The sequence below is a fragment of the Bombina bombina genome, chromosome 2 (assembly GCF_027579735.1).
Source record: "Bombina bombina isolate aBomBom1 chromosome 2, aBomBom1.pri, whole genome shotgun sequence".
NCBI classification, from domain to species: domain Eukaryota; kingdom Metazoa; phylum Chordata; class Amphibia; order Anura; family Bombinatoridae; genus Bombina; species Bombina bombina.
Window position 1 is genome coordinate 225325586 of NC_069500.1, and position 27856 is coordinate 225353441.

Sequence of the window (27856 nt, forward strand, 5' to 3'; positions counted from 1 at the left end):
GTTTGGGGTGCAGGGTATGAGGTGGGACCAGGTAGTAAGTCAAGTGATTGCCAGGTTATTTCGCCCTCCCGATACCTTGGTTATTCATGCAGGAGGTAATGATCTGGGCTTCATGGCCCAGAAGGAATTAGTGGATAGGATCAGGTGGGGTTTAGGTAGGTTGAAAGAATTGTTCTCGCAGCTGTTAGTAGTATGGTCAGACATTGAATGTGGGTTATGTTGGAGATCGGCTTGGGATATCAAAAGGTTGGAAGCTTCAAGGAGAAAAGTTAAAAGGATGGTTACTAGCTTTGTTGCTAAGTTGGGTGGTTTTGGTATCCGGCATGTAGAGTTTGAGGGGGAGTCCAGAAAATGTTTTTTCTTGAAGGACGGGGTCCACCTCAATGAGGTAGGGCTCCACCTCTTTAATTTTAATCTGAGAGAAGGGGTGAAAAAAGCCTTAGCCATGTGGGGTTGTGCTCGAAGGTAGTTTGAGCAGTGGCGGGGTGCTAGCCTTAAAAGTTTAATTAATTGTGTGAGCTGGTACCTCCTCATGTATGGGGAGAGGTTATTGATGGGGGCGTGCCTGGCGGAGTGCCAGTGGAAGGCACGTGATATGGATTGGGGCAAGCACCTTTAAGTGAAGTTTAGTTTTGTTTAAGGTTTAACTTCATTTAAATTTAATTTTAATAAATGCGGGCTGCGGCTTTTTTTCACCCACTTCAGTGTCTGTGTCATTATTATGAAATGAAGTATACAAAATGTGGGGTCAATGAAACCCCGGACGAATGAAATTGCGGGGAGGGTTTATTGACCGCACTTTTGATGTAATGGGGGCATGGCTTAGAGAGCCGTTATTAATTTTAAATCCTTTGTAGCTGGAGCAGGTACCTGGTGAGCGGGAAAGAAGTTGCCCTCCCTCCCGCCCTTATTTGGTGGTTGTCGCAGCTGAGGCAGGGTGCTAGCCTTAAAAGTTTAATTCATTGTGTTAACTGGTATCTCCTCATGTATGGGGAGAGGTTATTGATGGGGGCGTGCCTGGCAGAGTGCCAGTGGAAGGCACGTGATGTGGATTGGGGCAAGCACCTTTAAGTGAAGTTTAGTTTTGTCTAAGGTTTAACTTCATTTAAATTTCATTTTAATAAATGCGGGCTGCAGCCTTTTTTCACTCACTTCAGTGTCTGTGTCATTATTATGAAATGAAGTATACAAAATGTGGGGTCATTGAAGTTCAAGCAAGTATTCCATGTTGGTTTCAAAACATTTGCACAATTGTTAGAAGGAACTTTAGACCATTACTGTGTTTAGGATCATTATCTTGTATTTCCCAACTTCAGGTGATGCACCTCTGCACTGACATTCATCTTTAAACTTTCTCCATACAGTTATAAATGTATTACTCTCTGTATAACAGCAGTCTGTTAAGGCCATGAGAAAGCAGTGCTGCCTCAAACTATGATGCTCCCTCCACCATGCTTCATGGTTGGAATGAGGATTAGGTGCTTTTATGCAGTGTTGTGTTTTTTTTTCCAAACATAGTGTTGCATGCGTGTGCCAAACAACATGGAACATCCACGTGATCAATTTTTATTTGTTTTTTTCTTTTCTGAGACAACTGGCTTCCTCAGTTGCACACTGACATTAAAGGGACATTAAACACTTTGAGATGGTAATATAAAATGTTAAATTGTATATAATAAAACAACTCTGCAATACACTTTCATTATTTATTGTGTCCTCTTTGCCTGTAATTCCATTCTGCTATTGTGAGCTTTTCAGTTCCTGTTAGAGATGGAAGTGCAGAACACTGTTAAATCCAGCACAACCATTGGCTGCACACTCTAGTGACCTATTTATAACTGACCCTAATTGGCCACAGCAGAGAAGGTAACACAAGTTACAACATGGCAGCTCCCATTGTTTTATAGACAGTAAAACTTTACACTTATTTTGTCACTTTTTAAACAACTAATGAAACTTTAAAAAATACATCTACATGTTAGTCATTGACTAATCTTTTCTTTGAATGCATCATTCTATCTAGCATGTATTTAGTGTTTAATGTCCCTTTAACATAATTTCTGCAGGTCCTTTGCTCTTACCCCAGGAATCTATAGCAGAAGATCAAACCAAATTTTATATATGCAAGACCGCATTCACTGAATTAAAAATCTTGAAAAAACTAAAATGTTTAATGTGATAACGTTTTAGGGATGAGCTCCTCTTCCTCAAACCAACCAGAATCATACAGAAAGACACATTTCTAAAACTCAAAAGCCACCCCTACCAGTGCAAATTGCGACTAAATCAATCACTGTGCTAACAACAGTGGAAACTAACAGCAATAACATCCAGAACACAAAGTATTGTATGCTTTTTTCGTGTTAAAATATAATTAAATTAACCATTCCTAAAATCATTTAAAATAACAAATTATGGTTTTACTAAGTACCTTGCACTAAACATTGTGGTTATTCACCTTGTGTCATGGTGTCTGGAACCTTGTAATGTCTGGAGCTGAGCCAGAAATAGTAAGCTGTAGTGGCCAGTAGTCAGTACTCATAAAAAAAATACTGGCCGTGCAGCCACACCTCCATGGGATGGAGCCTTCTGTCAATCATTAATTATATAAGTACCAGCTGGTGGGCTAAGTCACGCCTGCTAGGTGTGCTCCAAATGGATTGAACCAATCAGACTGCCTGTCACCACTAATCATCACGGCTGTCATAACATACACACAAGGTATATATATATATATATATATATATATATATATATATATAGGGCTTGAATTTTCCACTAATCAACTAGTCCTTTACAAATAAGAAATTGCAGTGGACAAGTAACAAATTTGACTTTTTCTATCTTTAAAGTGATAAGAAACAAAACAAATATTTTTCCATTAATGCACAAATAGAAATTAAAAAAAAAAAGTTTGATACAAATAGAAACGTTTATTAAATACCTTCAATTAGTAGTTATTTATTTTTCAACTCAATTTAATTTTAAAGTATTATCTCACTGTGGAGCTCATTATGGGAGTCTTATCACGGTGGGCTTCCTGGGTTTGACTTGCAGCAGGTGTTATGACACCGTGCAAGTACCCACGCATGCACATTTAGTCCATTTTGCAACAGCGCATGCGCATTGTGTCACTGATGTAACCACAACTTCACCGCTATTGCAATACAGTACCCACAGTGAAACATAAGTGTTTTAGTAGCAGAATATTCTTGTATTCTGGCCTCATAAATATGCAAAATAGTTATTTTTCAATTGGCTGCCTGCTTTACTAGAGCAACAACCTTACATAGAGGGCTGTCTTTTATGACAAAATAATGAGAATTAATAATGCTATTTATTATTAGAAAAAAGCTTTGATATTGATAAAACGTAGGTGGATTTTAATTACAATAAGAATATCTTTCATGTGCAACAGTTTTTTTATTTGCAGTTTTGCAAAGTTTTATAAACCTTTAACATTGAGTGGACTAGTAACTTTTCTTCCCTGTGTGTGTGTATGTATATATATATATATATATATATATATATATATATATATATATATATATATATATATATATATATATATATAATCAGCACTCACTTAGATAGACACAGCAAGGTTAAAATCATAAAAGTTGTGAAGAGTTTGTTTGTAGCATTTGATCAAATGGTGATAAGCCCAGGAACCACTTCTACTTACCAGCATCCTGACCTACAGCCAACCCATGCTACTTCAAGCCAAACACAATGATAACTCCTAAGGGTGTTACAACTATTTGCAACCTCCCCTAGACACACACATAACTCCTAACTGTATTGCACTGTCTAACCTGAGTGCAGTTAGTCCCAGATCAACCTGGGTGCAAAGCCAATAGGAGAAATTTATATATACAATATATGGCCAAAAGTATGTGGACACCTGACCATCACACCTTTATGAGCTTTTTTGATATCCCATCCGAAAACCATTTGAATTAATATGGAGTTCACCCACTCTTCACGGGTGTGAGGCTTGTGTACAGCTTGTGCTGATGGTGTTTCCAGTAGCAGTTTGGAATTCTGTAGTGAGTGTGATGCAACAGATGATAGGTTATTTTTTATATGCTACATGCTTCAGAACTCAGCAGCCTGCTATGTGAGTGTGTGTGGTCTACCATTTTGTGGCTGGGCATTTGTTGCTCCTAGATGCTTCCACTTCACAATAATAGCTCTTACATTTGACTCGGGTAGATATAGTAGGACATAAATTTCAGGAACTGAACCAAAGGTGTCATCCTATAACAGTCCAATGTTTAAAGTCATTGACTTCTTCAGTATGACACATTGTGCTGCCAATGTTTGTCTATGGAGATCTCATTTTTATGTGCTGGTTTTATTCCCCTGTGAGAAATGGGTATAGATGAAACATATGAACTCAATAATTAGTGGAGGTATCTTGGCCATATAGTGTGTGTGTACGTGTATGTATATACAGTATATATATATATATATATATATATATATATATATATATATATATATATATATATATATACAGGTGGCCCTCGGTTTACGCCGGTTCAAATTTGCGCTGTTTCAGAATAACAACTTTTTTTTTCAGTTATGGGACTGCTATTGAAATGCATTGAAAAGCAGTGCACAAATTAAAATAGCCAGTAGGTGGAGCTGTCCGCTTGTGTTTCAGCAAAGTTAAGCAATTTTAACAGCCTGAAATTGATCTGTGTACACAGATCAGACCAGAGCTATTGAGCAAGATTTAGCAGCCACTTCCCTATTATCTTCCTGTCCAGCTGCTTGAGGTGAGGGTGCCTAACTGCCTTTTAATCACTGCAGATTGAAATGCACATAATAGGTGCAGACCCAATATTATCTAACATGCTAAAAATTCAGAGATCTGTTTGCAGAAAAATGCAAGTAAAAAATGTTTTTGTTCATTAAACTTAGTTTGATGATGATGCAATCTGTTGTGTAATTATTTTATTAGGTGATGTTTAGCAAATGTTTCATTTCAAACCTTTAAAAATAATGTATTAGGTGTTACTTATGACAATTTTGAGAGGGGCCTGGAACCTAACTCCCTCACTTCCCATTGACTTACATTATAAACTGGGTTTCAATTTACAACGGTTTCGATTTACAACCATTCCTCCTGGAACCTAACCCTGGTGTAAACTGAGGGCTACCTGTATATATATATATATATATATATATATATACTGTGTATATATATATCTATATATATATATATATACATATACATATGTGTGTGTTTGTGTTTGTAAGATTAATTAATGGACAATTAGCTACCTTAAATAATACCAAATGTTGCTCAGACTGTTTGAACTAGGGAAATATCTACACAATATTATAATGACAATTTAGTGCTTAGTTAGGTAGAAATTACAAATCTCATAATAATTATAGTAATAGCTTCTAAATTTCTACTTTTGGACCTTAAACTTTGTATATATATAGATATATATAAAATAACCATTCTTGATGAAGAAAAAAAAAGTCATGATATAGGGACATAAAAGTACAAAGGGGAAATGCGCTAATGTCTTAAAGTATTTTTTTATTGCCCCATTGCTTACATATAGCTAAGTGCCAATGAATTATCCACTTGCTTAAAGTCAGCTCTAGAGCAGCAGTGCTCTATTAGGAACTAGCTAAATCCTGTATATCAGGTGAGCCAATGACAAGAAGCATAAGAGTACCATCAATTACCAGCCACCTTGCAGTGGTGGATTGCTGCTCCTGATCCTACCTAGGTATAATTTTCAACAAAGATACCAAGAGAATAAAAGTATTTTGATAATAGAAGCAAATTATGAAGTCTATTCAAATTGTATGCTCTATCAGAATTAATTTAATTTTGACATTTGTATTCCTTACAACTGGTTGATAGAACAGACAGGGTCTGGAGGAAGTGGGGCTTTGCTGAAGAAGGAAGGTGGTACTGCTCTCCATCTAGAATAGACACATTAAAAGGAAGAGTCTAATTCTGAAACTATATATATATATATATATATATATATATATATATATATAGTAACTGCTTCTACTATACATTCCAAAATAAGAATTGTGATAGACACAATATTCAAAAAAATTAAATACTGAAGTAGTAGACATAGCTAATAGTAATAATGGTAATTATTGTGTATATCAAATAGAGATAATTAACAGAAGATGAAGACACATTTAATCAAGTGACATCTGAACAGCAGTAAAAAGGAAGAGAATACAAAGGTCTAGAAGATAAAAGGTATTTAATACATTCAGAATATATAAAACAATAATTTCATTCATCCATTTATACTGGTCTTATCCAGTGTCCCAGTACTAAATATATCTACCTGGATCGACTTGATGTGCCCCAAAAGAAGAAAAAAAAATCTACCCTCCAGTGGTCTCTGAAATGACCTTCTTTGTTTAATGCAATAGAAGTTACACAGATTGTGTCCTCAAAACTACAAATGAGGCAAGTGTGTTTACTAACGATGTAGATGAGGTCCATGTAATTCAAGCAGCTCAGAGTTGACAGCCTACACTCTTGTTAGTTGTTTTCCATGACAGCACAATGAGGTAGGACCATGTACTATACAGTAGCAATGTATGTTGCAATGGTTGGAACAATGTACTAATATCCTGAGCCTACCTCAGCATCTCATCATGGAATGAGATAAGCTTTACCAAGACAAGCTAAAAAAAGAGGTAAAGTTGATGACTAAAATCTATACCCTCTATATGTTCAGTTTGGATGTCACTGTCCCTTTAATGTATCTCTTTAAATAACATTCTATTCAGATATCAAAGCATAACTGTAAAACATCTCTCGACATGGAATACTTATGATTTGTTTTCAAGAACTTTAGAGGAGCCTGGAAAACTAAACATCATTTATTGTTTTATTGGTTGTTGGAAATGTTTTTTACGCTTTTAAATTTCCCAGAGTACTATAAGAATTGTCTTTTTTTTGGCAGGATTTTGAATGCCTTTAATCTAACATGCTGCAGATGTTTATTGTTTAAAATGCATTGACCATGTTTGGTTTACCTTCTTAAATCATTTATGTGCTGTATGTCTGATCAAAGAAAGAAATGTATACTATAATAGGAAGAAAATGCATATTTTTTGCTTCAAAATGTAATTGTCATTTAAATATAGATCACACTCGATTATATGTTGGTATAGGTTTTCATTTTCTCCTTTTTCAGTATATATGCAGCTCCTGTACTTCAAAGGAACCGTTTCTGGAACGTCAGTCAAAATCATCAAAAACACATTAGTTACTCATAAACTAATAAAAAATATTGATCAGTAACCCTGTGATTGAGGTAAAAAATTACCTGCTCAGGTATCTGAAAGCAGAAATAAAAACCTCAGTGATGGAGCAGAAACTATACCAGGCTAAAAAGTACACTTAGCTTATTAAGTAAGTATTCAAAATCAATAGATTTTATTGTTCTTCTTGAAAAGGTCTCAGCTACCAAGTTTTAATTTTAGCTGTGGACTCACACAAATATGAGGCAGGTGGTCTCACCATAAACCGCAGAGGACAAAACCACTGTTGCATTTGGCAAACAAATATTCTTCCAATAGAATTTCAGTAAAAAAAAAATTAACTGTTTCATGGACAATTTTAAAATGGAAATACTGGAGCTGTTTAATTCATATTAATGATGTATCCATTTTGTATAAATTAAGATCAAGCTAATGTCATCTACCAAATTGTTTTAAAAAAATACGTTCAAAAATATAAATGCAAATAAAAGTTACAAATATCACATTTCAGTGTTTGTATCCATTTTACAGATATTTTAACAATTTCTGATGCTGCGATGTTAAATAATGCAGTACCTACAGGTAGCTATTTACTATAGAGCCATATTTCTTTCTATGGGAAGCAGCTTGTAGGACCTGATGAGTGCTCCAACCTGGTGAGATAATCTAAGAAGTCTTAAAGGTACTCCAAGGTCCCTCAAAGAAAGAAAGAAGGCTCATTTTACCTTAAAGGGACAGTCAACACAAAATGTTTTATTGTTTAAAAAGATAGATAATGCCTTTACTACCCATTCCCCACCCAGACTTGCACAACCAACATTGTTAGATTAATATACTTTATAACCTTTAAACCTTTAAATGTCTGTTTCTAAGTCCATAAAGACAGCCCCATGATCACATGCTTTTGTATTTGCTTTTCACAACAGGATTGTGCTAGTTCATGTGAGCCATATAGATAACATTGTGCTGACGCACGTGGATTCTAACAACAAAGCACTAATTGGCTTAAATGCAAGTCAATAGATAAAGTCATGTGATCAAGGGCAGTCAGCAGATGCTTAGAAACAAGGTAATCACAGAGGTAAAAAGTGTATTAATATAACTATGTTTTCTGTGTAAAACTGAGGAATGGGTAATAAAGGGATTAGCTATCTTTTTAAACAGTAAAAAAATGTAAATTGACTGTCCCTTTAAGACCTGCTAATCTCACTATGCTCAAACAAGTCCACAAAGATTTTGTGCAATTTCTCTCCATGCTGGCAAATTTTTGATCAGCAGGCCCTTAGTTAGCTTGCAGAACTGAATAAATATTTGAATATATAGACTAGCAGATTTTTAATAATAATTTCACAACTATATATAAATGTGCTTATATTATTTTTAGTGAGCAAACTGTGTTACAGCTATCAAACCATAATATATACAGGGAGTGCAGAATTATTAGGCAAATGAGTATTTTGACCACATCATCCTCTTTATGCATGTTGTCTTACTCCAAGCTGTATAGGCTCGAAAGCCTACTACCAATTAAGCATATTAGGTGATGTGCATCTCTGTAATGAGAAGGGGTGTGGTCTAATGACATCAACACCCTATATCAGGTGTGCATAATTATTAGGCAACTTCCTTTCCTTTGGCAAAATGGGTCAAAAGAAGGACTTGACAGGCTCAGAAAAGTCAAAAATAGTGAGATATCTTGCAGAGGGATGCAGCACTCTTAAAATTGCAAAGCTTCTGAAGCGTGATCATCGAACAATCAAGTGTTTCATTCAAAATAGTCAACAGGGTCACAAGAAGCGTGTGGAAAAACCAAGGCGCAAAATAACTGCCCATGAACTGAGAAAAGTCAAGCGTGCAGCTGCCAAGATGCCACTTGCCACCAGTTTGGCAATATTTCAGAGCTGCAACATCACTGGAGTGCCCAAAAGCACAAGGTGTGCAATACTCAGAGACATGGCCAAGGTAAGAAAGGCTGAAAGACGACCACCACTGAACAAGACACACAAGCTGAAACGTCAAGACTGGGCCAAGAAATATCTCAAACTGATTTTTCCAAGGTTTTATGGACTGATGAAATGAGAGTGAGTCTTGATGGGCCAGATGGATGGGCCCGTGGCTGGATTGGTAAAGGGCAGAGAGCTCCAGTCCGACTCAGACGCCAGCAAGGTGGAGGTGGAGTACTGGTTTGGGCTGGTATCATCAAAGATGAGCTTGTGGGGCCTTTTCGGGTTGAGGATGGAGTCAAGCTCAACTCCCAGTCCTACTGCCAGTTTCTGGAAGACACCTTCTTCAAGCAGTAGTACAGGAAGAAGGCTGCATCCTTCAAGAAAAACATGATTTTCATGCAGGACAATGCTCCATCACACGCGTCCAAGTACTCCACAGCGTGGCTGGCAAGAAAGGGTATAAAAGAAGAAAATCTAATGACATGGCCTCCTTATTCACCTGATCTGAACCCCATTGAGAACCTGTGGTCCATCATCAAATGTGAGATTTACAAGGAGGGAAAACAGTACACCTCTCTGAACAGTGTCTGGGAGGCTGTGGTTGCTGCTGCACGCAATGTTGATGGTGAACAGATCAAAACACTGACAGAATCCATGGATGGCAGGCTTTTGAGTGTCCTTGCAAAGAAAGGTGGCTATATTGGTCACTGATTTGTTTTTGTTTTGTTTTTGAATGTCAGAAATGTATATTTGTGAATGTTGAGATGTTATATTGGTTTCACTGGTAAAAATAAATAATTGAAATGGGTATATATTTGTTTTTTGTTAAGTTGCCTAATAATTATGCACAGTAATAGTCACCTGCACACACAGATATCCCCCTAAAATAAAAACAAACTAAAAACTACTTCCAAAACTATTCAGCTTTGATATAAATGAGTTTTTTGGGTTCATTGAGAACATGGTTGTTGTTCAATAATAAAATTAATCCTCAAAAATACAACTTGCCTAATAATTCTGCACTCCCTGTAGGAGGCGGGTGGGCAGCCCATTGCTGGAGGCCTTTCCGGATTCTGGAACCCGATTGTCCGTGAGCGTGCTAGGAGCTGAGGGCGGGGCTCGGGAGCGCACGCGCACTGTCAAAAATGTTAAACAATAGGGGAGAGAGGGATAGGGAAAGGGAGAGGGAGGGAAGAAAAATGGTTTGGAAACAGATCCGGGAGGGGGAGGGGTAGGGTATTGAGTGGGGTGGAAGCTACACTACAGAAAATGAGCTGTTTATATTTTTTTATTAAAAAAAAGGGAAAATTTGTTAGTAAACTGGGTATTGGCAAAGAGCTGCCAGTAGCTAAGATGGCGGCCAATAGGTTGAGGGGGGAGGCTTAGAGAGCTGTTTGAGGGGGGATCAGGGTGGTTGGGGGTAATGGGGGATCCTACACTTTATTAAAAAAAAAAAAAATATATATATATATATATATATACATACAATCTTTATAAAAAAAAAACTTTCTGCCAGTACTTAAGATGGCGGTGACAATTGTGAGGTGGGGTTGGGAAGAGAGCTGTTTGAGGGGGGTCAGGGAGGGAACAGAGGGTGGGATGTGTCAGGTGGGAGGCTGATCTCTACACTAAAGCTAAAATTAACCCTACAAGCTACCTAATTAACCCCTTAACTGCTGGGCATAATACACGTTTGGTGCGCAGCAGCATTTAGCGGCCTTCTAATTACCAAAAAGCAATGCCAAAGTCATAAATGTCTGCTATTTCTGAACAAATGGGATCCAAGAGAAGCATTTACAACCATTTGTGCCATAATTGCAGAAGCTGTTTGTAAATATTTTCAGTGAGAAACCTAAAGTTAGTGAAAAAGAGAATGATTTTTTTTATTTAATCGCATTTGGTGGTGAAATTGTGGCATAAAATATACCAAAATGGGCCTAGATCAATACTCTGGGTTGTCTACTACAATACACTAAAGCTAAAATTAACTCTACAAGCTCCCTACAAGCTCCCTAATTAACCCCTTCACTGCTGGGCATTATACACGTGTGGTGCGCAGCGGCATTTAGCGGCCTTCTAATTACCAAAAAGCAATGCCAAAGCCATATAAGTCTGCTATTTCTGAACAAAGGGGATACCAGAGAAGCATTTACAACCATTTGTGCCATAATTGCACAAGCTGTTTGTAAATAAATTTTTCTGTGAGAAACCTAAAATTGTGAAAAAGTTTATGAAAAAGTGAACAATTTTTTTTTAATTTGATTGCATTTGGCAGTGAAATTGTGGCATGAAATATACCAAAATGGGCCTAGATCAATACTTTGGGTTGTCTACTAAAAAAATATATATACATGTGAAGGGTTATTCAGGGATTCCTGACAGATATCAGTGTTCCAATGTAACTATGGCTAATGTTGAAAAAAAAATGGTTTGGAAATAGCAAAGTGCTACTTGTACTTATTGCCCTATAACTTGCAAAAAAAAGCAAAGAACATGTAAACATTGGGTATTTCTAAACTCAGGACAAAATTTAGAAACTATTTAGCATGGGTGTTTTTTTGTGGTTGTAGAGGTGGAACAGATGTTGGGGGTCAAAGTCAGAAAAAGTGTTTCTTTTTCCATTTTCTCATTATATTTGCTAAAAAAAAAATTATAGTAAATTATAAGATATGATGAAAATAATGGTATCTTTAAAAGTCCATTTAATGGCAAGAAAAACGTTATATAATATGTGTGGGTTCAGTAAATGAGTAAGAGGAAAATTACAGCTAAACACAAACACCGCAAAAATGTAAAAATTGTCCTGGTCCCAAACGGTCAGAAAATTGAAAAGTGTTCTGGTCACTAATGGGTTAAACATATAACATCATGTAAAAGTCGACTTTTCGGCTACTTCAGTTAGTCTTTCTCAAACCATCTTCTTTGATATCTCTGTACAGCGTCTCACAGACTGACTAGTTATCTTAAGGCGAACTGAAGTAGCGGAAACATCGACTTTTACATGATGTTATATGTTTAATAAATATATCGTTTGGATGATCTAAAGACCCATGAGTGCCTTCTTTTGTGCCTGTTTTCTGTCTTTCCATAAACATATATACGTGTATATATATATATATATATATATACACACATACATACATACACACACACAAATACTGTATATACACGCAAACAATCATCTTTAAAAAAATCTAATACATAATATATGCAGGGCTATAGCAAATTAAAATAAACGTCCTTCTAAAGACAATGAACAAATGCCATATTATTTTACTGTTTATTATTGCTAGATTTTGCAAATGAGCTCAGAAAATGTTCAAAAAACAACAGATAAAGGTACCATATGTTATACGACACAGGCACATTTAATAAATGGCTATAAGTTATGATTTAATTACAAATATATGTACTTTAGAATTACGGTAGTTTATCACAATCATTAAATCTGACCACTGACTCTACATAGAACTCTGCATGCTTTATTTCTGTGTCACACTTTTAAATTACTAGTGACATATTAAAAAGTATCCTATTTTTAGCATATTGATTAATGCTGTACAGTAATATGTAAATAATGTAAATATTATATTTCTTAGACACTGTAAGCATTATTCACAATCTTAAAAAGAAATTACAATAAGTAACTCCCTATCTCGGCTGAATGTGTCTGAGCCGGCTTGTGTGTCCTATTTTTCCATGTCTGCAATAAGGATACAATATGGGAATTCAGGCTGGTAATTACTAATACACCACATAGGCACAATTAGAGTCAGTGTACTACATAAAAGAGTCACTTGTGGTCTGCATGCATTACAAAGAGCAGCAGGGGGGGCAACACACTACAAGACAAAATGCCTTGTAAGAAAGATGAAGACCAGAAAACTTAATGCGCACGAGAAACAAGGGCCTTGATTCTTTGTGGATTGGCTTTGAGACTCTTCATCAATTATCATCTTTTGTTTTCAGAATTCTTATCATTAACAGTGTTACAGGAACTGGATGGAACAATACTATGAGCTGCAGAGCCTTATAAACACAGCTGGGGTTTTTTTCCACACCGTCATTGTGTCAGGCCAATGTAACCCTTTCAGACGTGTACTGCAAAGAATTGAAGTTAGGGTTATACAATATAATATTAATCTCCTATCTCTATACTCACTATTGTATTTTGCTTACATTATTTCTACCATAATTAAAGGGATATAACAATTAAAGAGAACATTAAACATTTGAGATTGTAATGTAAATTTTTTTTAATACATAGAGTAGAACAACTTTGTAATATACTTTCTTTGTTTATTTTTCTCCCTTTTTCAATAATTTATAGGGATACTAAACCCAATTTTTTCTTTCATGATTCAGATAGCTTTTTTAGGCAACTTTCTAATTTACTCCTATTATCTATTTTTCTTCATGCTCTTGCTATCTTTATTTTAAAAGCAGGATTGTAAAGCTTAGGAGCCGTCCCATTTTAGACCACTGCTAGTGAAATACTAATCTATCTATAAATATATGTAGCCACCTATAGTGGAGATCAGCCTGTCCACTACCCGTGACTAAAAATATACTGTATATGACAATCTATGGATAGTTCCGAACTTTCATATGTATAATCCGTAAAAGGACCTAAACAAACCCTTATACTGCAAGCATAATAGTGTCTATGATATCACTTTATAAACCCACAAAAAAATCTCCTCGAACAGAGATAAAAAATAGAATATATATATATATATATATATATATATATATGTGTGTGTGTGTGTGTAGAGATTAATGTATGCAAATACTATCACTATTGTTGCAATATAATAGTGATTAATATAATTTAAACTATGATGACTAAAGATAAATGTATTTAGATGTAGTGAATCACTACATCTATGTATGCAATATGTTGGCAGAAACCCTGTAACAATGTGTCACCATAATTCCTAAAATAATAGTGTGTGATTCAGATGACAAAAACTATAAACAACAACAAAGTAATACAAAGCTACAGGTTTCAAGTTAAAGGCATATACGTATGTAATGGTTTCTTATGCCTAATAAAACGGCATTTGGACGTGCCAAAAAACGCATCGCAAAAGTCTTCAGGGGAATATTGCAAACCCTCTTAGATTGTATGGTCCGTTGTACTTTGAATTTCTAGTTGATTTTAATAAATTGGCTTTTTATTCTTTTACTCGGTCTCGGCTATCTTTGAGTTCTGCAGCTTCCCAGCCAAGTGTGCCTATATACCGGAGTTCAGCAAGATGCCAGGTGTGCCTGTATACCGGAGTTCAGCAAGCTGCCAGGTGTGCCTGTATACCGGAGTTCAGCAAGCTGCCAGGTGTGTCTGTGTACTGGAGTTCAGCAAGCTGCCAGGTGTGCCTATATACCGGAGTTCAGCAAGCTGCCAGGTGTGCCTATATACCAGAGTTCAGCAAGCTGCCAGGTGTGCCTGTATACCGGAGTTCAGCAAGTTGCCAGGTGTACCTGTATACCGGAGTTCAGCAAGCTGCCAGGTGTGCCTATATACCGGAGTTCAGCAAGCTGCCAGGTGTGCCTATATACCGGAGTTCAGCAAGCTGGTTTGCTGTAAATATCCAGCATGCTCTTACAAACACAATAGGGTGCTATTTCTACATGTGAGTAGCCTGTGTTCTGTTTGAGTGACATGATGAATATCCTCTGATCAATACACACATGTGGCGCCTCTTTCTATTTGGATGTTTTTTCAGATTCTTTACATTGGGAGTGTGAGAAGAGTGCAGCCTTATCCATAGTGGTATAAGAGGAATGTTGCCATCCACCATTGTATACTACCTTTCTGAGGACTTCTGGTATCTAGTTTTGTGGACTTATATATTTTTTTATTAATGTTATTTAAGGTTTTTTTTATTATTTTCTTTTTTTAGGTGTCTTGAATTGCTTTTTATATATTTTTTATATATATTTTTATTTCTTTGAACCTTGTTTTATTGGTCTGAATGCTTATTATCATATGTATCACCTTGTGTATGCCTTTTCATTGAGCTAACTTCTGATTTGAGTGCCCCCTATAAGCAGATAGAATTTTTTACAGAAGGGTGATTGATTCATGGAATAAACTTCCACAAGACTTTAAGAATGCCTGGGGTAAGCATAAGGCTATCCTATGAACTACATACATTTATAGTTTTAGGAAACAGCGTACAGAGTTTCTGGGCCTATGGGTCTTATCTGCCGTCAAAATCTTAGTTTCTATGTATCTCCTATGCTGAGAACAGTTAGGGACAGTTGTAAATGAGCTACTAGTGTACAAATCTGTCCCTTAAAAACAATGAAAAAGAAATTTTTTGCAGCTCTGTTAATGTTTATATATGCACCCTATGTTCAATGTGTCTAGTGTCATCCCATCTCTTATCTATTTCCCTTTTTTATTTCTGTCTCACAACTTGTTTTGACTCTTCTGTATCCGCTTACTTCTGTATATTTGACTCTTTTGTACCGATCTCCTTCTTTATATTTCCTTCTATAGCTTATATCTGTTCTTAGTCATTATCACAGTATTCCACTACCATATCTCCCTACATATACGGCTGGGAATCAGGCACTCAGGAGATTGATAAGGGTCATTGCCATTTTGTGGGTGGAGCTGTGTTGGGAGGGGTGGGATCCTAGGTGTTTAGTGGGCAGGGTGGTGGGTGTGTCAGGATGGTCAGTGGTTGTGTCTGGACAGATTGTGGGCATGTATGGCAGTTCAGTGGGTGGGGGTAAGGTACATTCTGCAAATACTGATATATGACTGTCTCAGAGGGGCAACTTGACTGGGCTCAGAATCAGGGACTGTTCCTCACAAGTTTGAACAGTTTAGAGGTCTGCATTTCTCCAGATCCATGTATTGTTTAATTTTATTATATTTATTATATTTTATATATATATATATAGTGGGGCAAAAAAGTATTTAGTCAGCCACCAATTGTTCAAGTTCTCCCAGTTAAGAAGATGAGAGAGGCCTGTAATTTTCATCATAGGTATACCTCAACTATGAGAGACAAAATGTGGAAACAAATCCAGACAATCACATTGTCTGATTTGGAATTTATTTATTTTTTGCAAATTATGGTGGATGATAAGTATTTGGTCAATATCAAAAGTTCATCTCAATACTTTGTTATATATCCTTTGTTGGCAATGACAGAGGTCAAACGTTTTCTGTAAGTCTTCACAAGGTTGTCACACACTGTTGCTGGTATGTTGGCCCATTCCTGCATGCAGATCTCCTCTAGAGCAGTGATGTTTTGGGGCTGTCGCTGGGCAACACGGACTTTCAACTCCCTCCAAAGGTTTTCTATGGGGTTGAGATCTGGAGACTGGCTAGGCCAGGCCACTCCAGGACCTTGAAATGCTTCTTACGAAGCCACTCTTTCGTTGCCCGGGCGGTGTGTTTGGGATCATTGCCATGCTGAAAGACCCAGCCATGTTTCATCTTCAATGCCCTTGCTGATGGAAGGAGGTTTGCACTCAAAATCTCACGATACATGGCCCCATTCATTCTTTCATGTACATGGATCAGTCGTCCTGTTCCCTTTGCAAAGAAACAGCCCCAAAGTATGATGTTGCCACCCCCATGCTTCACAGTAGGTATGGTGTTCTTTGGTTGCAACTTAGCATTCTCTCTCCTTCAAACACGAAGACTTGTGTTTCTACCAAACAGCTCTACTTTGGTTTCATCTGGCAATATGACATTCTCCCAATCCACTTCTGGATCATCCAAATGCTCTCTAGAATACTTCAGACGGCCCGGACATGTACTGGCTTAAGCAGGGGGACACGTCTGGCACTGCAGGATCTGAGTCCCTAGCGGCATAGAGTGTTACTGATGGTAGCCTTTGTTACGTTGGTCCCAGCTCTCTGCAGGTCATTCACTAGGTCCTCCCCGTGTGGTTCTGGGATGTTTGCTCACCGTTCTTGTGCCCCAGATTGAGGGAACTTATCAATGGTCTTGTATGTCTTCCATTTTCTAATTATTGCTTCTACAGTTGATTTCATCACACCAAGCTCCTTGCCTATTGCAGATTCAGTCTTCCCAGCCTGGTGCAGGTCTTCAATTTTGTTTCTGGTGTCCTTCAACAGCTCTTTGGTCTTCACCATAGTGGAGTTTGGAGTGTGACTGTTTGAGGTTCTGGATAGGTATCTTTTATACTGATAACAAGTTCAAACAGGTGCCATTAATACAGGTAATGAGTGGAGGACAGAGGAGCCTCTTAAAGAAGAAGATACAGGTCTGTGAGAGACAGAAATCTTGCTTGTTTGTAGGTGACCAAATACTTATTTTCCACCATAATATGCAAATAAATTATTTCCCAATCAGACAATGTGATTGTCTGGATTTGTTTCCACATTTTGTCTCTCATAGTTGAGGCATACCTATGATGAAAATTACAGGCCTCTCTCATCTTCTTAAGTGGGAGAACTTGCAAAATTGGTGGCTGACTAAATACTTTTTTGCCCCACTGTATATATTATATATATATATATATATATATATATATATATATATATATATATATATATATATATATATATATATATATATATATTATAAATACAGTAGCCCCTAAAAGTTAGTACACCCCTCACATTTTTGTAAATATTTTATTATATCTTTTCATGTGACAACACTGAAGAAATGATACTTTGCTACAATGTAAAGTAGTGAGTGTACAGCCTGTATAACAGTGTAAATTTGCTGTCCCCCTTAAAATAACACACAGCCATTAATGTCTAAACTGTTGGCAACAAAAGTGCGTACACCCCTTAGTGGAAATGTCCAAATTGGTCCCAAAGTGTCTATATTTTGTGTGGCCACCATTTTATCCAGCACTGCCTTAACCCTCTTGGGCATGGAGTTCACCAGAGCTTCACAGGTTGCCACTGGAGTCCTCTTCCACTCCTCCATGGCGACATCACAGAGATGGTGGATGTTAAAGACCTTGTGCTCCCCCACCTTCCGTTTGAGGATGCCCTACAAATGCTCAATAGGGTTTAGGTCTGGAGATATGCTTGGCCAGTCCATCACCTTTACCCTCAGCTTCTTTAGCAAGGCAGTGGTCGTCTTGGAGGTGTGTTTGGGGTCGTTATAATGTTTGAATACTCCCCTGCGGCCCAGTCTCCGAAGGGAGAGGACCATGCTCTGCTTCAGTATGCCACAGTACATGTTGGCATTCATGGTTCCCTCAATGAACTGTAGCTCCCCAGTGCTAGCAGCACTCATGCAGGCCCAGACCATGGCACTCCCACCACTATGCTTGACTGTAGGCAAGACACACTTGTCTTTATACTCTTTACCTGGTTGCCGCCACATATGCTTGACACCATCTGAACCAAATAAGTTTATCTTGGTCTCATCGGACCACAGGACATGGTTTCAGTAATCCATGTCCTTAGTCTGCTTGTCTTCAGTAAACTGTTTGCGGGCTTTCTTGTGCATCACTTTAGAAGAGGCTTCCTTGAGAGATAACAGCCATGCAGACCAATTTGATTCAGTGTACAGCGTATGGTCTGAGCACTGACAGGCTGACCCCCCCCACCCCTTTAACCTCTGCAGCAATGTTGGCGGCAGTCATACATCTATTTCTTAAAGACAACCTCTGGATATGAGGCTGAGCACATGCAGTCAAATTCTTTGGTCGACCATGGCGAGGCCTGTTCTGAGTGGAACCTGTCCTGTGAAACTGTTGTATAGTCTTGCCCACCATGCTGCAGCTCAGTTTCAGGGTTTTGGCAATCTTCTTATAGCCTAGGCCATCTTTATGTAGAGCAACAATTCTTTTTTTCAGCTCCTCAGAGAGTTCTTTGCCATGAGGTGCCATGTTGAACTTCCAGTGACCAGTATGAGAAAGTGTGAGAGCGATAACACCAACTTTAACACACCTGCTCCCCATTCACACCTGAGACCTTGAAACACTAATGAGTCACATGACACCGGGGAGGGAAAATGGCTAATTGGGCCAAATTTGGACATTTCCACTTAGGGGTGTACTCACTTTTGTTGCCAAAGGTTTAAACATTAATGGCTGTGTGTTGAGTTATTTTGAGGGGACAGCAAATTTACACTGTTATACAGGCTGTACACTCACTACTTTACATTGTGGAAAAGTGTCATTTCTTCAGTGTTGTCACATGAAAAGATATAATAAAATAATAACAAAAATTATGGGGTGTACTATCTTTTGTGGGATACTGTATATATATATATATATATATATATATATATATATATATATATATATATATATATAGTGCCATTTGCAAGTGAAGTCTTTAAAGTGACAGTGTTTATGTAGGAACTGTTAAATCTCCTTATAGAGACACTAAACACTAATATAAAATGTTTAATTACATACAGGAAAAAGTAAACATTGCATTTCATTATTTCTTTTGTCCCTTTTTCTTGCATTTGAATTCTGAAAAATGCTGGGGTTTCCAAATCCTCTTAAATGTGGAAGTGCAGACTCCAGACTTTAGAGACCCATTTATAGCTGTCCCTAATGGGCTCAGCAGAGGAAGACATATATGTTACAATATGGCGTCACCCTTTGCTTTATGGACACTAAAACTTTACACTTATTGTTTTCAACATATAAACAACCAATAATGTAAAAAAAAAAAAAAACACATCTGCATTATTATTCTAAGACTAATCTTTGTTTTGAATACATCATTGTAAGCCATAAACGAGCATTAATAAAATGCTCTAACATGCTTGCTTTATTCTTGGATTATTTATTTATTAGAACTATGAGCATAAGCCTCCAAACAGGTTAAACACATAGTTAAGGTAGGCACCAGAACAGCAAAGCACTACTACTATTCCTGAGTATCATACTGCAACTCAGCCAATCAGGCATGATCAGAGGTGCATTGCTGTTCATGACTATAACATAGGTTAGTTCAAACAATAGTGCAATTAAAAATAAAAAAAATAAATGTCTAGAATGTTATTATTGCTCATTTATATTCTTTTAAAATCAAGAAAAAATGGCATGATTAAGTCCAAATTTTTTAGAGCATGTGGCAGTGTCTTCTAACTAAAACTTGTCTCAAAGCTTTTACAAAACATGGGTAACACGCTCTTAGAGAGTCATATTAAATCACCACATGGCCAATCAAAACATGTTTTTCCACCAGTATTATAACCACAGAATATAAAAATGGGATTATGTTAGTTATTAAGCATATACATATAAGGACTAGAAAATTACATATATGGACAGCATAGGTAGAAATTTGAGTTAAAAGAATAAGGAATTCAGTAAAGTTTCAGACAGCGTGGTCTGTGAAACAAAGCCATGTCTTTCAGAAAGTGTTTACGATCAATGTGAAAAAAACATTTCCTTGGGCTAAAATGCTCAGTGGCACCCAGAAGTCTGAAGAGAGCAGCTCAGGCCTGTGGCTTTTCAAGGGCACTTTATCATCTTTTGCATTCTCAAAGGGATCTCTGAATGAATAGTGCTGGGTTACTCAGCTTTCTATTCCACGCCTATTCCTCTTCATTTTCCTTGGCAAGACTGTGAGCGGAACTATTTTTAGCTGGATGGCTTTCTATTTTTAGATGACTACCCGTTAAGAGACATTTATTAGGAAAAAAAACAAAAGGGGGAGGTATCAGAACTTCCCTTCACGTATTGTAAAACAAGATTCCAACCTGTAACTTCAAGCATTTCAGCTGCTTCCAATCTTGGAAAAATAAAGAGAATTCAGAGTTCAGTGATTTAAAAATAAACCTTCCCTCAGGCAAAGAGACTAAAATACAACAAGCTGTTACTATGTGTAACACTGTCAATGAAAACAAAGAGCATTCTTCTCTGACCAGACTGGAATAAAGACTTTAGTACAATTACCATATGAGAATATTACATAGTCATATAGCATGATTTTCCATACTCTGAGCCAAGTATGATTTTGAAAGTAGCAACAGTTGTATAACTGTAAACTAAGAAAGCAAAAAATATAAAAAGTAATGTTAAGTAATAGCCAATTTTGAGTTATATGGAAAACAAGATCATATGCTCTGACTTTATAAATATGATATCACACAATAGATGATTGAAATAAAATGTTACTAGGCCAGATACAAAAGTTTCTATTCCATTTAACGGTAAAGATAGAAAAAAAGCCAAATTTCTTACTCATCCGGTGCTTCCCCATCGAAATTTGCTACCACGATTTACGCATGCGCACAATTAAGTCACTCCATTCCACGTTTGTTTCAAATAAATGTGTGGAATGTGATGATGTAATGCAAGCATGCACACATCGTTTGGTAGGAAATTTCGACAGAAAGGAAAATTACTCGCCACATTCATCATGAAAGTGGTCACGCACATGAGCACATGCGCTCTAACATGCTGTAGCAAATTTTGACGGATAACTTATTTTAAAACATTAAAGTTAATATATTTTTTTTAAAGAGTGCCCTGCTACTGTGTATCAACAGATGTGCTAAAATAATGTCTTCATCGAAATTTAATACCACATAATGTTACTACGCATGCGTGCATGTATATGGCCACTTGAAAAAGGAATGCGAGGACTCATTTTCTTCTCCATCGAAATTTGCAACCGAACTATGTGGGCATGCTTATATTTACGTAATCGCATTCCACACATTCTTTTGAAACATATGTGGAGTGTGATTATGTAATTGAATGCATACGCAAATTTAGTAGCAAATTTCAAGGGAGAAGCAGATTTTAAGAATTTGATTAAAAAAAAAAAACCACATAATTTATTTATCAGTTTACTTCTTAAATTTCCTGCTATTTTTGGAAGGAACTTCTTTTACTGTATTATTTATCACAAGATGTGCCCTACAGATATGTGTGTGTGTCTGTGTGTAATAAAGTTTTATAAAAGTATAAGAGTCCCACCACTGAGCCAAAAAATTCCAGAACTATGATTTGTATAATAATAATAACTGTACTATAATTAGCACGTGAACAAATGGAATGGCATTCTACAGGGAATACAGTTACATATTCCAAGTCTGAAAAGAGTAAATTAAATAAATCTCAGGTAAAGGGACAGTTCTTCACAAGTATCAATATTTATGGGCATGTTTATGAGTTTATCATTGCGTCAGTGCATTACACAACTGTGGACGTCAATCCTCAAAATCTGGTTTTAATAGAAACCTGACACTTGAAGATAGCTTGCAAGCCTCCCCCTTGAGATCAAAATAGCCATAAAACATGAGCAATATGCACACCCAGCCCCCTCAAAAGTGTTAAGTCATGTGAGGGGGAGAATTTAACAAAGGAAGAAAAATATTATAGGTAGTTCAAAAGCTAAAAGTAAAATGTTCATACTTCCAAGGGTATATTCAAGGTTATAACAGTTTTTCTGAAGAAACATGTGAGACTATTGGAACCCTTTTTATTAAAGGGACACTGAACCCAAATTTTTTCTTTCGTGATTCAGATAGAGCATGCAGTTTTAAGCAACTTTCTAATTTACTCCTATTATCCATTTTTCTTCGTTCACTTGCAATCTTTATTTGAAAAAGAAGGCATCTAAGCTTCTTTTTTGGTTCAGACCTCTGGACAGCACGTTTTATTGGTCGATTAATTTATCCACCAATCAGCAAGAATAACCTAGGTTATTCACCAAAAATAGGCTGGCATCTAAACTTACATTCTTTCATTTCAAATAAAAATAACAAGAGAATGAAGAAAATTTGCTAATAGGAGTAAATTATAAAGTTGCTTAAAATTGCATGCTCTTTCTGAATCACAAAAGAAACAATTTGGGTTCAGTGTCCCTTTAAGATCTCTTCAGACAGAGAAAAAGCAGCAGTGCAAAAGTTTCATAGTTACTTTTAGAGAGTTGCTAAACACTGAAATCAAATGAATGTTGATAAAAGTTGCTAATTTAAAAAATGTATATAGTTTAGGCAAAAATACCTTTACTTTTGTTAGAAAATTATTGTACATATTTATCCAACCAGTGGTAGAACCGAAGGTCCTTCTCACATATTTATTATCACAATAATAACTAAGAGTGACAAGGAAAGTGCAAATAAACCATATGAGAGCACTAACACCAATGCTACCCAGTGTAACCCTTGAATGTCAAACAAAACATGTTATGCAATTTGTTGCGACTCACAACACTATGGTTGTAAGAATTTTCACTAGAATTGTACTGGCTCAGGTTATTGCATAACCAGCATTTACAGAATTATCAAGATTTATATATATTTAGAAATAGAAACTGCATAAAGCAAGCATATGTTTATTTAATGTGGTTTAATTAAAAGGATATTACTTTTTTATTAGTTGCTCATGTGATAATAGGTTTAACTGCTCTGTGAAACTGCATTGTGATAAAAGTGACATTAAATTATAAATTTGGGTTTCACCAAAATGTAATCAACAAAAAAAAAATATACCAACCTAAAGGACCATAATATTAAAGTAATTAAATGCTCTAATTCATTAGAGAATGTAATTTTAAGACTAACAACCATATACTACTGTGAGTTTAACCCCTGCAAAAAGGTTAAACACACAGTAAAAGTGCTGCTCGGAACCTGTGAAGCACTGTGTTGCAGGGGTTAAACGCACAGTAGTGTAGGATCAATAGTCTTAAAATAACATGCTTTAACGAATTAGAGCATGTCATTTTTTGGACTAGAATGGCCCTTTGACTGTAAAAAAATTGATCAGAGTAGTTGCTGGTTTAAATTTGACAAGAGGATTTTCAAGGTGTATGTCCTTGGGCTGCAAAACAATGCATAGTTGGCAAAAAAAATTCAGTCATATGTTTTGCATTGCTGATGCAAACTATGAATTTAAAAACACTACTTTCACTTAACTTGCATAAAGATAACAAACAAAGCAGTGCACACATTTCTTGAGTAGTCTTTAGAAAACGTTAGTGTATATCCTTGTCATTTAGTGTGAAAAAAATGATTTGACAACATAGAGTGATTTTATAAAGCAAATCCAATGGTTTTGTGTTCTTTGGCAGTAGCCTCTTTACTGTATAACTCCAAGATATGAAGAGAAATGTCATGCTTAAAATGTGGATAAACTCTTCAATGAACTTTATGAAATTATAACCACAGGGAAATAAATTCCAGTTTTACAATTCTGTCAATAATGCTGCATAAATCATGAAAACATCACTGAACAATGGTAAAGAACGTAGAAACTATTTCTTTTCCAAGTTATAATAGGAACATAGGGACATAGATTTTGACAGCAGATAAGAACAATAGGCCCAACATAGCCTTATGCTAATCCCAGGCATTTATGAAGTCCCCCACAGTGTTTGTCGTTACCACCTCTAATAAAAAGTTTATTCCGAGAATCAACCACCCTATCTGTGAAGAAGTTCTTCCTCAAATTATTACTACCCTTCAGCTTGAGATCACAACCCCTTGTCCTAGATTTGTTTTGTTTTAATGAAACATACTCACAGCTTCAGTTTAAAGTGATTGTAAACCACAGGTATACTGAAGTGCAAAATCCAAAAGTTTATGTGATGATAACTACTTACATATATTTAATAATTTAGATTTATTTTACAGCTCATAGTGCTTCTTTATTCCGACCCCTTAAACAGTTCTTCTAAACAATATTGACGTGTAGAGCGGTTCCACACGCTTTAGACGTCATACTCAATGCTCATCTGCTCATTGAGAACAGCGAGTCCAACAATCACATTGTGGCCCCAGAGTCTTAGGTAGAACAAGTATACTATTCTCATGATGTCACTAAATATGCAAATTAGTGCACTTTTATTATTATTATTATTTATTTTTAATCACCAAGTCTTCCAACAAGTGACACAAATGTTATTTCTTGTTTTAAAGGGTGTGGACAGATCTAAATACTTATAGCGCTTATTTACAGTGAAATTTTGAAGACACAAGCCTTAATTGATATGAAGTGGCTTTTAAAATCTAATTAACCTCACAGCTAGTCATTAACTCAGTGACCTTTAAAAATCATTGACATAAAGGATTTTTTCTTCAATCCCATTCAAAACATTGCAACAGATGACTTGACACAAGTCAGGTCACCAAACCCCACTACTTGCTTTTAAGACTTGACAGGCTAATACAAAATAAGGCAATCAAGAAAATGGGATTGTCGGCTTTCTGCCTGACACACGTGGTAAAGCACCATGGTTTGAATGCAATGTCACATGCTGTATGCTGAATCAGTCACCTGCTCTCTGCTCAACATTTAATTATAGCCACAGTTTTAGCATAAAGAGTCTGCTCTTCAGTAGCTTGATTGCTAGATAAATATGATATACATGTAAAATGTCAGTCATTTTATATTAAAGGGACACTGAACTTAAAAAAGTGCACTACTTAAACATTTTAGTATCTTTTCTAGCACATTTTTTTTTAAATATATACAACTTTATTAAATTGCTACTGTATATTTCCAACAAAAAAAAACATTTTTTTTAAGCTATTTGCTTACTCACACAGCCCCTCCTAGCATCTAGCGCTGCGGAATCTGTTGGCTCTCTACAAATAACCGATAATAATAATAATAATAATAATTTATCATTATTTAATAATATGCATGATGTCAACACCTCCAATAAAGAAGGAACATATTTTTAAAAGGACATACAAGAGCTGCATTAATATAAATGTATAATTTCCAGTTATGGAATTATACTATAAAATCAGATACAGAACAGATTTTAAATAACAAATATTAAAGCTACTTGCCATGCAAGCAGTAGTCTGCCACACTAAGATTGTTTTATTTCTTTTTTTAATGAAGGTTTGATAAGCACTGCCAATCAAAGCATACATTACCTAGGCCATACTGCAGAGTAAGATCACTGTCTGAAGTGCTATTTGTGCATGCAGTAGGATGTAAACAATCTGTGAGTGCTTTTGATTGGCTGTATCAAACTGATCTTCTATAAATCAATAAATACTATCTCAGAAGATTTGAATACTCGCAGACAAGGTAACTTTCAAATAAATTTAGCAAGGATAAATTCTTAAAGGGACACTTAAGTCAAAATTAAACTTTTATGATACAAATAGAGTATGCAGTCTTAAGAGACTTTCCAATCTAATTCATGATCAAATTCAAATTTTGAAGTCTTTTTATAGGCAAATTTAAGAAAAATTTGAAATTGTTTGTGTATTACACACTTGTTAATTATGCAATTGTATTGTATTGACTCACATATTCTATAACAGAGTGAACAGTAAGGCTTTTGATTTGCTGTTTTACAGAAAAAAATAACTAAAAGAACTTGGCAGAGGGGATGTAAGTGGGAACAGGGGTTTTAAAATTGATTTCAAACTTAAAGTTTTGGTCCTAGACTGAGAAAGCTCATTATGGCCTTGATCACAATCTATCAGGATCAGCGTTTTTTGCTTTCAACAGCTTTTCAAGACAATTTTTGGCTTTATTAATTTGACACTTCCAGGCACTTAATAACTCCTCCAAAGGGCTCTTTGGACAACTTTACCACTATTTCATGACTATTTGCAAACAGTCTATTATCTTGCACATATGTTAAAATGCTGGAGACATGGTATTGATTCATTAAAGCTCCTTTCATCCCTACTGGAGAGGCTGCCTACAGAGAACACGGCACACATTTCCATATATAAATGACCTTCATTGTTAACTATTGCAATCTGTTTCCATCCACACCGCTGCTAACCCACCTAATGCATATTTCAGGTGGTCAGGATAGGCAGACTGAGCACTCTTTTTGGGTTTTATGTTTGACTTAATAATTGCAATAATTTTATAGAGAACATAGCTATTAAGTCAATAGTAAATCTTTTAGGATGACAGAGCTCCATCGTCTTTATGGATAAACAAGGTTCTTAGGTACAAGTAATGGCCATTATGTATCATATTTAATAAAACAACAATTAAAAAAATATATAAATAATTATTTCGTAAACACAGAAGGTAAAATTAGTCTTTACATGTTTAGGTCGTTGGAAATGAGCCTTTACGTAATTAATCTAGGTTAAAAATGCAAAACATTGTGTTTGTCAACTTTACAATCATCAAAATAGAAAAAGAAATTGATAACATGCGGCATTGACATGATGGATGCATACAAAGCATTTTTGTATCCTTTTTAGACTAATAAAATGTAATCTGATCCTATAGGTGGTCCAAAAACACCTAATTAAATTAAAAAAACAAACAAAAAAACACATAGCTTGACCTTACCTCAACAATGTCTGAATTTGTTCGACTTTCATGTGGCTCATTATACTCTGTATATTTCAACAAAACTTTATCCATATCAGTGCTAGCGTACTGGAATAGTTTGTTGGTGCTGTTGAAGATGATTAGTGCTATTTCACAGTCGCATAAAACACTCAGTTCATAAGCTTTCTTCATTAAACCAAACTTTCTCTTTGTAAATGTCACCTGGTAAAAGAAGGAAAGGGAAAAAAGCGATACATTAAGTGAAAAAGATGTTGAAACATCTCTGATGACATTTACAAACGACACATTTTTGAAGATTATTTGCATATTTACATATCTCTTAAATTTTTTAATAAAGAATCAGGACCACGTGTAAAGCGGTGAGGCTTACATTAGAAATTGCGCGCTTCTGGGATGGCTACTCTGTAAAACAGACAGGAT

The 27856-nt window shown here is 36.1% G+C and overlaps 1 protein-coding gene across 7 annotated transcripts in view; it reads right to left on the reverse strand.

The window, feature by feature from the left end:
• The window catches only part of MEF2C (myocyte enhancer factor 2C), a 391548-nt gene that overhangs the window by 100274 nt on the left and 263418 nt on the right, over window positions 1-27856 (reverse strand). For all 7 annotated transcript variants that reach the window (XM_053701486.1, XM_053701484.1, XM_053701483.1 and 4 more), the window contains one exon: window positions 27434-27637. In XM_053701486.1, coding sequence (XP_053557461.1) covers window positions 27434-27637 — 204 coding nt within the window. The remainder of the gene's footprint in view (window positions 1-27433; window positions 27638-27856) is intronic.